The sequence below is a fragment of the Emys orbicularis genome, chromosome 7 (assembly GCF_028017835.1).
Source record: "Emys orbicularis isolate rEmyOrb1 chromosome 7, rEmyOrb1.hap1, whole genome shotgun sequence".
Taxonomy (NCBI): domain Eukaryota; kingdom Metazoa; phylum Chordata; order Testudines; family Emydidae; genus Emys; species Emys orbicularis.
Genome location: NC_088689.1, coordinates 89785946 through 89801601, shown reverse-complemented (window position 1 = coordinate 89801601; position 15656 = coordinate 89785946). Strand labels below are relative to the sequence as shown.

The 15656-nt window shown below is 40.1% G+C and overlaps 1 protein-coding gene across 1 annotated transcript in view; it reads right to left on the bottom strand.

Annotated features, from left to right (window-relative positions):
- IARS1 (isoleucyl-tRNA synthetase 1) overlaps positions 1-15656 on the bottom strand; it is a 213352-nt gene that overhangs the window by 117487 nt on the left and 80209 nt on the right. The window contains exon 14 of the mRNA XM_065408763.1: positions 12900-12998. Coding sequence (XP_065264835.1) covers positions 12900-12998 — 99 coding nt within the window. The remainder of the gene's footprint in view (positions 1-12899; positions 12999-15656) is intronic.

Sequence of the window (15656 nt, the reverse complement as noted above, 5' to 3'; positions counted from 1 at the left end):
AGATAACTAAATGATGTAACTTTTTGCTAATTTTTTCTGACCTTTTTAACTTCAAAAGTTATCTTCCACTACACTACCATTTTTTGTTTGTGCTAAGAATATAAGCTCTGTGTAACTACCAACATCAAGTAATTATGGCTGAAATAGCTTAAAGAAATCCAACAGTTAAGCTTTCTTGCACCGAAATTAAGAATATTCAGGCTTCACGGATTCCTTTAGAGTTGAAACTTATTACTGTAACACTCTTCATGCTGACCTTCAGAGACCATCTCTCCAATCACAAGTGGAAACTGTATTACAAACATTAGCATGTGACTATCAGTCCAACAGTGTGGAAAACTTCTCTTTACACTGCTCTTACAGAAACTAATTTCCCTTTTTTAAGAAGTTCTTAGACACTGTGATTAGCTTAAATTATTAGTCCTATTTAAAATAGCCAGAGGCTGGTACAATCTCCCAGGGACATTAAAATGCTTAAGAGTTTTCTCTTAGCCTCCTCAAAATGTATATATAAATAATTTCTTTCCCTTAATGTGTACAATAACCAGGAAAGTTTAAACATTTGAATTCTCTCTCCCCTTGAGCTATAAAGCCATACTTCCTTTTTCTAGAGAAATTGTCTGAGCCTGATGCTAGCCTTTAGTGCAACACTAGAGATCATGTCATGTGCTACAGATGGGGCTCACTAATAGCAATGGTATGTTGCTCTGTTGGATTTATAACATGAGGGTCATCAATTGGTATAATAAGAACATAAGAAATGCTATACTGGGTCGGAACAATGGTCCATGTAGCCCAGTCTCCTGTCTCTTACAATGGCCAGTACCAGAGCTTCAAAGGGAGTGTACAGAACAGGGTAATTATGGAGAGACCAACCCATGTCTGCCCTTCCTGTATTCTTGCAGTCAGAGGTTTAGGGGTACCCCGAGTATAGGGTTACAGACCTGACCGTCTTGGCTAATAGCCATTGATGAACCTAGGCTCCATGAACTTAACTAGTCCTTTTTTGAACCAGTCATACTTTTGGCCATCACAACATTCCATGGCCATGAGTTTCCACAGGTTAATTGTACATTGTGTGAAAAAGTATTTCCTTGTTTGCATTAAACCTGCTGCCTATTAATTTAATCAGTGACCCTTGTTTTTTTGTTACTGTTGCTATTGTTCTAATAAAATAGTGCTTTAAAATATTTGACCATTTTTAACAAGGACAATATGTGACTGATCAATCGACTAATTATTTGTGGACTGATCAAATGCCAAATCCTAACAACCATCTTACCAATCAGCTAATCGTTCTGCCAGGTGATGCTCTGTCCCTTTGTTTTGTTTCAACAGAAATAGCTACTGATTTTTCAGTCTGACACATCTGGCTTTTCTGCACTTCAGAAAATATCAGGAGCACCTTCTATTTAGAACTTTTACAAGAATGGTGAACTGAATACTAACTATTCCAAATAATATCTATGCAAATATGTGTTTATTGTGTTGCAGGGAATAGCAACAGTCCTTGAGTTAATTTTCCAAAGCTTAATTTCCCAGCCTGTTGGCCACACATAATGCTCTTCCAATCACAAAAGGGAAAGAAGATACTCAATGTTCTTCCTGTAGTACCTGAAGAAAGATCAAGACTATCTGTCCAAGATACCCATTCCCTTTCTGGAGACCTCATCTCTGCTCTTCCATCCCCCCCAAAATATGGCCCGCATACTTCTGTGCCCCCCACGCAGAAAAACACAAAATAAATCTGCAGGGGGACACGTCTCTCTTCCCCGGAAGTGCGTCTGTTCCAGCATTCCTGGAGCAGCTTCAGAGATGCAAATCACTGCAGGGGGAGGGAGGCTGGGCATGCGTGCCTGCAGGCGAGACGTTGATCACCATCAGGGGGTGGAGATAGCCCACAAGCGCGAGAGACACTGTCTCTCTCTCTTGATATTGTGGCTCGAGGGGCGTGGAGGAGGGTAGGTCTTTTTGTTATGCAGGAGGAAGGCTCTGTCCCTGAGGCAGAAATGTAGCACCCTGCCTAGAAAAATTTAACTTCTTGAGAATTGAAAAAAAAACCACTTAAACATTAGTATCATGTTACTGAAAATTGTTTGTTTTTAAGTTAAAGAAAATAGCTTTTGTAAAAAAAAACCACATTTTGTTAATGCTGCTGTTGATGGTTAATTGATCTCATTCTCTGAGGCAGACATGTAGCAACCTATCTGCATAGTAACATTGTTAATTATTCTATTGTTAGTTAACTGTTCCCATTCTCAGACAATTCCCCCAGGAACATAAAAACCTGTAAAAGTTTTAAGGCCCCAACATTGCCAGAGTGATGTAAAACCTTATAAATTACATGAGTAGGCTTTTCTTCAGTGAAATTTTAATTCAGGCTTCTGCAAGAAGGTTCTATGGAAACCAGATTTACTTTCCCCTCAATCTTTCACTGTGAACTATCATTTTTCTTTGTCTGCATCCTTTTCCCAAGTTAAGAATCTAATGCCAAAATTTAAACTGGCAAAAAGCAAGCAATGAGGGCCAATGGGATATAAAGTCCTTCGAACAGGAACTTTGTCAGCCAAGTTCTACAGGAAAATTGTTTCCCCTGTCCTCCAAGTCTAAATACTGCAGTGTCTAAGATATAAGGTGTCTAAGCCTGTGTGACCTTATGTGTAGGATGGGAAGAAGAGCAGAGAGTGGCTCCAGCCCTGAATTATATATTAACATAGAAATAATTAACTCATTGTTGCTGATCTGGTCAGAATTTGCATCCCCATTCAGAAACATTCTGAAGACTAATACTGGTTAGAATCAGTTCAGGTACTTTCTAATGCAACATGTTTTTTATTTTCAAAATTGATGGGCAGGAGTAAAAACTATAAAGAAGTACATAATGATAAAATAAAAATGATTGACAGGAAAGACTAAGACAGCTGTTCCTTTTTCACAAGCCTACTTTGAAATGTTTCTACAGTGCTCATACTGTAATTCTAAATATTGATTTAAACTCATTCTGCTCCAGAGCTCATACGTGCACTGCAGCACTAAATGAGTTGCTACACCTTTCTCCATTTCTTCCTCCCAGCACGAGATATAGGACTACTGTCTCATCGCTATTTCTTCTATGTCTTGCTGAAGACAACAGTGTAAATATTTAAGTAAATAGTACTGTCAAATACTTCTATAGCAGAAATGTCACTTACTTTACCACCAAAACAACTTTAACTGTTAGCTGAAATTATATGTCTGATTATATAGCTTTAAGTACATTAAATATTTAATATATACTAATTCTTTTTCATCCATCAACTATTTTTTATTCACTACATTCTTCTGAAAGCCACAGTAACTTAGCTATAGTTAATCAAGTTTCACTTGATAAATTTCTAATGATTAAAAGAAGCTCCTTGGGCTATGAGCTATTTTAAGACATACATTTTTAACATCCTGAAATTTAGTGCAGCAGCCAAACATTTAACCATCCACTATTTTAAGAGTTAGAGGGGGGAAAAGAGAATTACCTTAACTAGAATAAGAAAGATGGTATGATGGAGGAGTAAGCTACTGCACTAGTTTTCTTCCTCTTCTACAAGCTCAAATCCTAGCTTAGGTCTCAAATGTCCATTTGTTCAATCTTATCTGGGGCCCAAAACTAATCTGCCCTTTGGCATAATGGGAATTCTCTCTTTAAGCAAATCATAAAACCAGAAACTAATGTGGTTGCTGCACATCACAAATAAGCTGTATTAATGGAGGCGTAAGTAGAATCTAATAAATGGCACTAGTCCCTCAATTTCAAACACCGTTTCTTCAAAATCTAAACACATTTTGGTTGAAAAAATAGTTTGAATTTAGTATAACATTTACAGTCACTGCCTTTTTAAACAGGCATCTAGACCTCAAAAACTCTAGAATCTAAAATCTCCTTTATGTTAATTTATCCTACAATAACCAACTCTCAATGTGCCTCAAATTAATTTTTAATTGTTTTAATTCAAGGAGAAAAGTAAGTGAATTCTCATGCCATTCTGACACTAATTAGCTCCAATTCTATATCATAGACCTAATTTAACCTGCTAGCAAGGGGATTAATAGAGACAAAAAAAAAAAAATCAACAGTTTGCAAAGACATGCAGAATTTTCAAGAAAAGAATCTCTCCCCTCCAACTCATGGAAGTTTATTACAATAGTCCACATGCCATCTACCCTACACAAAGAGTTAGGGTCACCTCAGTAAAAGGAAACTGTATTCTTTCCATATATGCCCTACTAATTTTTGAAGTTATTAGTATTTTCAGCCTTTTTTGTATCCTACCCCGTTTCTCGTAGCAACAAACACTTTAGAGCAGCAGTTCTCAACCAGGGGCTTGGGGGGCCACAAGCAGGTTTCAGGGGGTCCACCAAGCAGGGCCAGTGTTCAACTCACTGGAGCCCAGGGCAGAAAGCCAAAGCCCCATTGTGCAGACCTCAAGCCCGGGGCTCTGAGCTCTGCCACCTGGGGCTGAAGTTGAAGCCTGAGCAACTTAGCTTTGTGGGGCCCTCTGTGGTGTGGGGCCCCAGGCAATTGCCCTGCTTTCTACCCCCCAATGCCGGCCCTGGCCTTTATATGCAGAAAACCAGTTGTGGAGGCACAGGTGGGCCATGGAGTTTTTATAGCATATTAGGGGGGGCTCAGAAAGAAAAAGTTTGAGAACCGACTCATTTTATATAAAGTGCACACACAAGCAAGCCTCAAAGATTTTTACTTTGCACGATGCAGACACTATGCTAATTACTCTTATCATCCTAATCTGGCCAATGATGCTGAAAATTTTGCATTTTCAAGTGCAACCTTTCACTTACTGAAATAAAGCCTTCACTCTACTCTTTCCACACCATTTTCTTTAAAATGTTTTGACCTTTGCATGCAAAAGTACATTACACTGGAGTACAAATTAATTAGCCTGTTTTAACACATATACATTAATATTTTTACAGACTTATAAAAGGACAGACATTCAACATAATGTATTTACTGATAATTTAATAAATTCTCTAAAGACTTGGTGTTAAAAGTAGGTTAGTCAATTAGTCTTCCAAATCTGAAGTCCTTATTTCAAATAATCCCTTAATTGGCAAGTGACATGGAATTTTTTTGTGGCCACTTCATTAGGGAGAAAGAACATTTGCCACAGATTGTCACAATTGGTAATCTCTGCTCTAGAGTCCTTGAGCAGGAATAGCAGATATATTGAATCAGAATCCAGGTGCATGTCAGGATTGCTAGAAAAGACCTTAAATTACTCTAATCTACACTAAATCTGATTTTTACCAGTGATAATGCCCTCTCACTTACATTGTGCTAAAATAACACATACATTGAGTTACTTTTGCAGTTGTTTTCTTTTGCATCCCAGCCTAGATGACAGAAGGAAGTTTGCGTTCTCCCCAGTAAATGCTACCATCTAGTGTTGGACTTTGCTATATGCTTAGGCAATTGTGGATGCCTTAAAGGAAACTTAATTGGCATTTAGATTACATGAACCATAAGATATATTCGATCATATAGACACAAAATGACAATTCTATTATCATATTAGAAAAAGTAGGAAGTTACAGGTGTTTGGTTAAAAAAGTCTCTACTTATGCCAAATAAAAGAAATATAACTTTCACATTTAAAATTAAACAGCTTACATGGGGGAAAATATCCATTTGTTATTCTTAACTAAAGCTTCACTGATAGACAGCAAAAAAAGGGACTTACGGAATTAATTTTATTGCTAGAAGTTGAAAGAGGTGTAGTAAAACCTTCAAGTTAAATCAATGGGTTAAAACAAGTTAAATCCCCAGGTTTAGCTTTCTCATCCATAAAAACAAACTTCTATCTTTTCAAGTATTAAACATCAAATTGACACTGAAAGTTAAATTTGCAACAAGTGAATTTGCAAAATTCGCAAGCCAAAAAGTGCAAAACCAGTATATAGCTACAGTAATATACCATCACATTCAGGAGGCCAGACCCTCAGCTAGTGCAAGTGAGCCCAGACTACAGTTGTACCAGCTAGTGATCTGGTCCATAGTATGTTTGATTATTACAGTAATTAAGTTTATATTCAACTTAATCACTAATTATCAAAAATATCAGGTATGCATTATAAGCATGAAAAGCAATTATTGTTAGAACCTTAACATGTTCTGACTTTCTGCTTTTAATGTTGCAAAATTATCAATATAGATTTTTGCACTAGATTTAATAAACGATGGGACTGTTTTCAGAGAAAAAAATATGACTTTGGGACCTTGCTTCTAGTTGGGGACAAGATGGAGAAAAGGTAAGAACTAGCTGACCAGTCTTCTCTCAGAATTTCCCATTATCTAATGCAGGGGTCGGCAACCTTCGGCACGCAGCCCATCAGGGTGATCCACTGGCGGGCTGCGAGACATTTGGTTTACGTTGACCATCCGCAGGCACGGCCTCCTGCAGCTCCCAACGGCCACGGTTTGCCCTTCCCGGTCAATGTGGCCACGGGCCACAGGGACGTGCTGGCCACCACACCGATTGGTCATATTTTTTTCCCCTCTTTGAAAACAATGCTGACCCCTGATCTAATGCTTTGTGCAATCAAGCCTCCTGCAGGTGGGAAATGTAACAGGTTAGGATGGTTTTAAAAATAAAATGAAGTCACTTATTGTCTTTTGCATCTGTCTGTCTCCCCTTCCATCATTCTTCCTTTCCCCCCTATGATGGGGCTTTTACTTTAGATACAAAGAATGCCTGATCTGGAAGTTGGTGGGTCCTGCCTGAAGATAGAGTTTTTGATAACTAGTCACGTGGGGACTCTTTGGCCAAACTTAATCACAGTACTACCAGTAGGTGAGAGAGGGTGAGAAAGGGAGACCTTTTAAAAACTGAAATTTACATGCAACAGCTGACTCAGCATATCTCTTCTGTTTATTTCCACACTTTTCTACAGTCCTCATCAACTCAAATATAAATTACACAGACTTCCGACTCCAGTGTGAGGTAGGGAAGTATTATCCCTCTTTTATAGATGGGGAAACTGAAGCAACAAGATTAAGTGATTTGGCCAAGGTTACAACATGAACTGTAATTCCAGCAATTCTAACTTTGTATAGGAACATAGGGGAAAAGTTCATGGAGCAGAGTCTTAGGTAAGGGACCGTGACTTATTGGCACTGGGGATCAGGGCTCTTGAGTTTTGTTTACCAGTTTTACCACACTTGCTCCAAGACATTTGGCAAGTCACACATCTGTACTTCCACCTCCCTAGCTGTAAAATGGGTAGACAACCAACTTCAGTCATAGGAGATTGAGAAGCGTTTTTGTAAAGCTGAGCTCCTACTTAACTTCGAAGTAGTACTGTTCCATTTGCTCATGCATTCTTTCAAGATATTACTAGCTCATTTTTCAAAATGAAGACAGTTGCTAGCTTTAAAGCCATGCCTGTTCAAAAATGTATTAATGGTAAGTTAACTCATTAAAAAACTAATTAGGAATTCAATTAGGTTATAAAGTTTGTCAAACTATGTTTAAAATTTAATCTATTTTGTCAAAAGCAACATCTATAAGAAGAGAGCATTCTTAAGGGACAATATTCTTAACAGTCATTTTTTTGAATTAAAAAAGCAAGGCAGTCATAAATCTCATTTGCAAAGGTTAATACAGCCCCAAAGGCATTCATCTCCAGTTTTCCTGGTTTTAGGAGATGCTGAAGCCCTCAAGAACCCAAATCAGAATTTAAAAAGTTAGGTCCTACTCCCAAGACCGTAACAAAATGGCCAAATCCCTCCAACACAAAGCTCCTGATTTTGAGACATGCTGAGTGCCTACAACCGAAGTCAGCGGGAAATGACCGCAGCACCTCTGAAATCAAGCCCCAAAGTCTGTCGTACACGTAAGTGAGACTTATGGTACACACAGAAGGGAAATGTTTTCACTGAGCAGCCTTTTTTGAGAGAGTCTAAAACTCACATCGTTTTTGCTACATAAAGATTTTTTTTTTTTTTAAATACTATATCCTGGATGCCTTTAAATTTTTTTTATGAAATCACATGCTAGAGAAATCAGCATAATTTTACAAGACATTTATAAAAGTACAAGCTTCCCTGTGTCAGTGAAGCCACAAAAATGAAATTATGCCAATCCATAAGACATCATTGCTTTTACAGGATGCCTTTAAAAAAAAAAAGGCGTTCAGTTAAGTCATGGCATGTGTGTCGTCTGAACAGACAATTTTTCCCAAATAAGACAAACTACTTTCTTTTAATTATTAAGAGTTATGAATATTGTCAATTAACAAAATCATTGGATGGGGGAAGCGTAAATTTTTTAAAAATTACTGGCATACTTTTCTTCAGTATCTTATACTATTAGCATAAGCCTATCTTTTCTACGACAGCTGTCAACATTTGGGGTCAAGTTTATCTCCAGTGCAAATGATGTACATACAGCTGTAGTCATCACTTAAATCCTCAACATGATGATTAAGTAGAATTCAAGTGGAGATCCCCTGGATCAGGATGAATGTTGCCGTTGGTGAATATACCTTCAAGTTCTACCTCTACATGTCCTCCCATACCAAGATTAAAAGCCCATTAGACAGATATTGTTTTTACTATTGGAACACTCCTTTTCCTTATTAATGAATAAACAACTGTAGTTTTCACATTGACGTCAGGCAAATCAACGTGTATACTCATTCTCAGTCATCAGAACAGTAAAAACTTCTTGTAAAAGCTAATTCAAGCAGAGGGCAAAACACTTGTACCCCCTCCTTCCATTATTTTTCCCAAAAGTGGAACAGCAGTATGCTCTGCTACTAAAAACTGAAAGCAACATTAAGTATAAAACCACCTTATAAATCCAAGCTGTTCATTTTCTTACCGCACACTTAATGAGTCACCTCTGAAGCATTTTGGATAATCTACAATAAGGAGCTGCTTAATTTCTCTCATGTCAATTAATATTCACAGCAGGCATATCACTTTAAAAAAAATCTTCCATGCAAGCTGAGTTTCATAACAGCTATTTAGGGAGATCTTAATTGCTATCCACCTGCTAAAAAGGAGCGCAGGGATGGCAGAAATTAATTCAAGTCGCCCCTCAAACTTGGCTACATTTTGAGAGTCCCAGAGTATACAGCACTAAAGCCTTCACTCTCAGCTGTCTTATCACCAGGGTATTTAAACACTGTACACCCAAAAGGTTCTCTATTCTGCTCCTCTTCCCTCCCCCCATTTGTGAGGGTACATTTTGAGAGGGTCTTCTCTTCCCTTTTCCTCTCAACCTTCTTATCATGGACTTATATTGGGGTGGGAGAAGGAAGGAAGGCACTACAACAATCTTTGGAACAATAAATGCTGTATCAGTGGGCAGAATGACAGACCTGAGTGCTGTCAGCACACAGCTGAGTCACAAAATCTCAGCCTGTCAAAATGGCTGCCATCTCCAATAATTCCCTCTTCTGTTATCCCTTCAGTCAAGTCTTAGTTACTTATAGTACATGGATATTTAATATTTTTCCCCGTAAGACATCATTTTATATATTAAAAGTATTATTTGGTTTATTTGCCATGGATACCCATTTTTAACCAAAGATCCCCCTGCTGAAGAAACAAGGTGCGAGTACTAACCTTGGGGTGAGTGAGTTTGCTTGGCTGTTTGTATTTTTAATCTCTCTTTCAGGTTATTTCAGTTATTTCAGTTACTGGGTCAGTTGGGATTGTGTGTCTGGGGATTGTTTGAGCCTTTGTTCCCTGGATCATCCTTGATCAGCCTCAATCAGCCTTGTGATCACCCTCCCTCTGTAAAAACAACAAGGAGTCTGGTGGCACCTTAAAGACTAACAGATTTATTTGGGCATAAGCTTTCGTGGGTAAAAACCTCACTTCTTCAGAAGTGTGATTAACGAGGCGGTAGGGCTGACCGAGGAGAGAAGTCCTTAAAAGACAGAGGCTAAGCGACCACAAATAAGGGACCACAAAACAGGAGAGTTTGGGAGGGAGTCATAATATAATTGCTATGGTTAGGAAGCATCCGTGCCCACAAGGAATTCATTGACAGTATTCATATGGAGACTTCCAAGGCTGAGCAAGCTATCCAGCTACAGAGGACTGCTGTCACACCACCTGGGGGAGGAGGATATGGCTCTCTCATAGGGAGGACACTGGCTGCTGGTTACTTCTGGCAAAAGATGAATATAAACAAATAACAAGTATGTAGGGACAAAATTAGAAAGGCCAAGGCACAAAACAAGATCAAACAGTAACAAGAAAACATTCTACAGATACATTAGAAGCAAGAGGAAGACCAAGGACAGGGTAGGCCCGTTACTCAATTAGGGGGGTGGGGGGGAAGAGGAATAACAACAGAAAATGTGGAAATGGCAGAGGTGCTTAATGACTTCTTTGTTTGTCTGAGGTAGGATCAGAGGGTAAAATAGGAAAAGAACAAGTTAAAAATTACTTAGATAAATTAGATGTCTTCAAGTCACCAGGGCCTGATAAAATGCATCCTAGAATACTCAAGGAGATATCTGAACCATTAGTGATTATCTTTGAAAAAGTCATGGAAGATGGGAGAGATTCCAGAAGACTGGAAAAGGGGAAATATAAATGCCAATTTATAAAAAAATCAAATAAGGACAACTTGGGGAATTTACAGACCAGTCAGCTTAACTTCTGCACCCGGAAAGATAATGGAACAAATAATAAAGCAATCAATTAGCAAACATCTAGAAGATAATAAGGTGACAAGTAACAGTCAGCATGGATTTGTCAAGAACAAATTGTGTCATACCAAACCGATAGCTTTCTTTGACAGGGTAACAAGCCTTGTGGATGGGGGGAAGCCGTAGACATGGTATATCTTGACTTTAGTAAAGCTTTTGGGGGGAAGGGAAAGCTCAGTGGTTTGAGCATTGGCCTGCTAAACCCAGGGCTGTGAGTTCAGTCCTTGAGGGGGCCACTTAGGGATCTGGGGCAAAATCAGTACTTGGTCCTGCTAGTGAAGGCAGGGGTCTGGACTCAATGACCTTTCAAGGTCCCTTCCAGTTCTAGGAGATAGGATATCTCCATTAATTTAATTTAATTTTTTTTAATTTAATTTAGACACTGTCTCACATGACCTTCTCATAAACAAACTAGGGAAATGCAACCTATGAGTAGCTACTAAAAGGTGGGTGCAAAACTGGTTGGAAAACCATTCCCAGAGAGTAGTTATCAGTGGTTCACAGTCACCCTGGAAGGGCATAACGAGTGGGGTCCCACAGGGATCAGTTCTGGGTCTGGTTCTGTTCAATATCTTCATCAATGATTTAGATAATGGCATAGAGAGTACACTTATAAAGTTTGCGGATGATACCAAGCTGGGAAAGGTTGCAAGTGCTTTGGAGGATAGGATTATAATTCAAAATGATCTGGACAAACTGAAGAAATGGTCTGAAGTAAATAGGATGAAACTCTAGGACAAATGCAAAGTACTCCATTTAGGAAGGAACAAGCAGTTGCACACATACAAAATGGGAAATGACTGCCTAGGAAGGAATACTGCGGAAAACAAACTTGGGGTCATAGTGGACCACAAGCTAAATATGAGTCAACAATGTAGCACTGTTGCAAAAAAAAAAGCAAACATCATTCTGGGATGTATTAGTAGGAGTGTTGTAAGCAAGACACGAGAAGTAATTCTTCCACTCTACTCCACGCTGATTAGGCCTCAACTGGAGTATTGTGTCCAGTTCTGGGCACCACATTTCAGGAAAGATGTGGATAAATTGGAGAAAGTCCAGAGAAGAGCAACAAAAGCGATTAAAGTTCTAGAAAACATGACCTATGAGGGAAAATTGAAAAAACTGGGTTTGTTTAGACTGGAAAAGAGAAGATTGAAAGGGGACATGATTACAGTTTTCAAGTACATAAAAGATTGTTACAAGGAGGAGGGAGAAGAATTGTTCTTCTTAACCTCTGAAGATAGGACAAGAAGCAATGGGCTTAAATTGTAGCAAGGGAGGTTTAGGTTGGACATTAGGAAAAACTTCCTGTCAGGGTGGTTAAGCACTGGAATAAATTGCCTAGGAAGGTTGTGGAATCTCCATTATTGGAGATTTTTAAGAGCAGGTTAGACAAACACCTGTCAGGGATGGTCTAGATAATACTTAGTCCTGCCATGAGTGCAGGGACTGGACTAGATGACATCTCGAGGTCCCTTCCAGTCCTATGATTAATTCAGTGTGTTATATATATATGATCACAGAGTTGTCATTTTGTTTCTTGTTAAAATTTTTGAACTGCACAGTTAAGACAAAAAAACAACTGTAACTCTGCAATGTAATGACAACATGCAGACAACTGTCCAAAAACTAATTTAATCTGATTTGGAACCATAAACATAATCACTTAATCATAATCATAGGTTACTGCATAGTATCTCTACAGGACAAAGCTAAGGTTATGCCTTAATAGTGCATTTCCACACCTTAACACATTCAGATTTCTTTTAAGCTTAAGGTTTACTCTGGATTTCCTTGGTTTGGGGATAATTGCAGTATCTCTATAACATATTTTGTCCAAAATTACTGATCGGTACTTAACCTTAAAAATTCATCTAAAACTAGTTTTTCTCTGGAAATGTATATGTGGGTATTTCAGACAGCTGTGAGACTGTGTGTATTTATGTGGAGTTTTATTCTGTCCAAAGAAACAGGTTTATTAGTGCCAGGAGCACTGCCTCAATCTTATGACCCAATTTGAAGTCTTTATTATTATTGGAGGTGGTTAGTTACTCCTGGAGATTTGGTCACTAGCACCATCTCACTAACTTTACTCCAGAAGGGTAGAAAGGAAACAAGACAGTAATCACAGTGTATTACTAAGCAGAAGTGAAATAATAAATATATGCAAGATACAGTACCAGTAGCATTGACCATTATTCTCCAACAGCTTCTCCACCATGTGCTCTACTCTTACAAACCAGCTTGGTACAGCTTTGTAAATTAGAGGGGTATCTGACCTGTAAGAAGAGAGTGCACAAACAGGTTCACACAGATATGTTTTACATATTTTGAATATCTTCTTACCTAGCAAACAATATATTGTTATGATGCCAACTTCCTCTCTCCAGAACCAAACACTTCAATGGTCAATATTTAGTTAATGTACTGACAGATGAATTTCTGCACAAAACACACACTTGTTAGGAATTATTGTACTTAGTCAATTTATTTTTGTAACAGTTCCATATTTTCAAAACCCACAACAAAATGTAGCAAGTTATTTTCGATCTTGAAAATAAACAAGAGAAACTGTATTTGTGGGGGATTCATTTTATATTCCTACACCTTATTTTACATCTGACTGATGTATATCAATGCTGATTTTAATGTAAAACAAGTCAAATTCTTAAGCCTTCCAACTGAGTTTATGTTGTAGCACTTCCCACCACATATAAAATCAACCTGAAATGTTATTACAGAAACAAGTTCATTTAGGTATGTTTCAACTAGCAGTGTAAAATACTACAAACAATTAGTAAAGAAAATTTTAAAAATTAACACTCGGATTCATAAAGTTTAAGGCCAGTCTGATGTTCTGTATATCACAAGCCATTACATTTCACACGGATACCCTTGTATTGAGCCCAGTAATTGTGTTTGAGTGAAGGATATCTTTCAGAAAGGCATCCAGTCTTGAAGACTTCAAAACGGCGAATCCACCACTTTTTAGTAGTTGGTTCCAATGGTTCATCACCTTTTAAAAATATATGCCTTGTTTCTGGTCTGAATTTGTCTGACTTCAGCTTCCAACTAGTAGTTCATGTTATGTCTTTCTCCAGTAGATTTTAATACCTAGTATCTTTTGCAGGGCCGGCTCTAGGTTTTTTGCTGCCCCAAGCAAAAAAAATTTTGGCTGCCCCCCGTCCCAGCCCTGGGCTCCTCGCCGCACCCCGCTGCTGCCCCAACCCCGGGCTCTCCCCCACCACCCGCACCCCCCGCCCTGGGCTCTCCCCCCCCCCCCGACCCGCACCCCCCTGCCGCCCCAGCTCTGGGCTCCCCCCCGGACCCTCCTGCCGCCCCAGCTCTGGGCTCTCCCCCCCAGCCCTGCACCCTCCTTCCGCCGCAGGCCTGGGTCACTGGTAACTCATTCCCAGGGCAGGTCATTCAGCAGGAATTTTGGATGTGCACAGAACACAGACAGGATTGGTTCCCATATGGTTACAGAACTGCAGTAAAGTGGAACAATTTTCAGCTTGTGTGATTGGAGGATATCTGGATGCATATTATAAGACTGTGCTACATAAATGAGGAAAAAGTTGAGGTGCCCTTATTATTATTTTGTTCCACTTTTTCTTTCTATGGGGAATTTGCCAGTGCAATATCACGGTCTTCCTTTTAAACAAACAAACAAACAAACAAACAAACAAACGGCAATGGCTGTTGAAAATAGCAATTCCAGTCCTAATAACCACTGGGAAGCATTTCTTGCTCAATTTTATCCTATTTTCTACAGCAAGTTACAGTGGATCAGTATATTTGATTTGGGAGAAATGAAGTAACAGCTGCCCAAACTGAGCTTGAGCACTCCTGAATTGTGAGGTGTTCAAATCTGGAAGGCAGGTGCTGGGGGGGGGGCTGTGGCTCCGCAGGGGAGCACGGCAGCATGTATGCAGCAGCGTGTCTGGCGCTGCGCGAAGCAAGACACGCTGGTCTGAGTGGCACGGTAAGGGGGCTGGGGGGTTGGAGAAGGGGTGGGGGTTCTGGGGGGGCAGTCAAGGGACAGGGAGAAGGGGGGTTAGATGGGTCAGGGGTTCGGGGGGGGGCAGTCAGCAGTTGGATAGGCATGGGAGTCCCAGGGGTTTGTCAGGGGACAGGTAGGGGGTGGGGTTCTAGGGGGGAGAGTTGGGGGGGCCTCAGGAGGGGGCAGTTGGGGACAAGGAGAAGGGAGGCCTAGATAGGGGGTGGGGTCCCGGGAGGGGGCAATCAGGGGACAAGGACCAGTGGGGCTTAGATGGGGGTGGGATCCTGGGGGGCAGTTGGGGCAGGGATCCCGGGAGGGGATGATCAGGGGACAGGGAGCAGGGGGGTTGGATGGGTTGGGGTTTCTGTGGGGGGCAGTTGGAGGGAGTGGATGGTGGCAGGGTGGGGCTACCCTCCCTCCCCATGGAGTGTCCTATTTTTTGAATGTTAAAATATGGTATCCCTACCCTTCAGAGTGCAGCTCTCCATTCAAAGCAGGCTGCAGCGTGAGGTCTCAGCTTCCTCACTCCCTCCCCCTCTTTCCTGTTGGTAGTGGCCAAGGGAATGCTGGGAAATGTAGTTCTTTCCCTGCTCCAGGGCTGGCTCTATAGGCACGGAGCTAACCAAGGAACTACAGCTCCCAGGGCCCCCTGTTGGTTCCCAGCTCCCATGCTGGATCCCTGCCGCCCCTTCAAATGGGCTGCCCCAAGCACGTGCTTGCTTTTTTGGTGCCTAGAGCCGCCCGTCTTTTGCCAGGGAAGGAATTTCCAAACCATGATCAAGTAATTTCACATGCTTCTTTTTGATAAAGCATTTCATCTGTTTATGTTAAATTTCTCACTTTAGGGCATTTACTCTCTCCAGTCCTTGAATCATTTTTCTAGCTCTTTTCTGCACATCCTCTATAATTTTTAACTTTAAAATGTGAACACCAG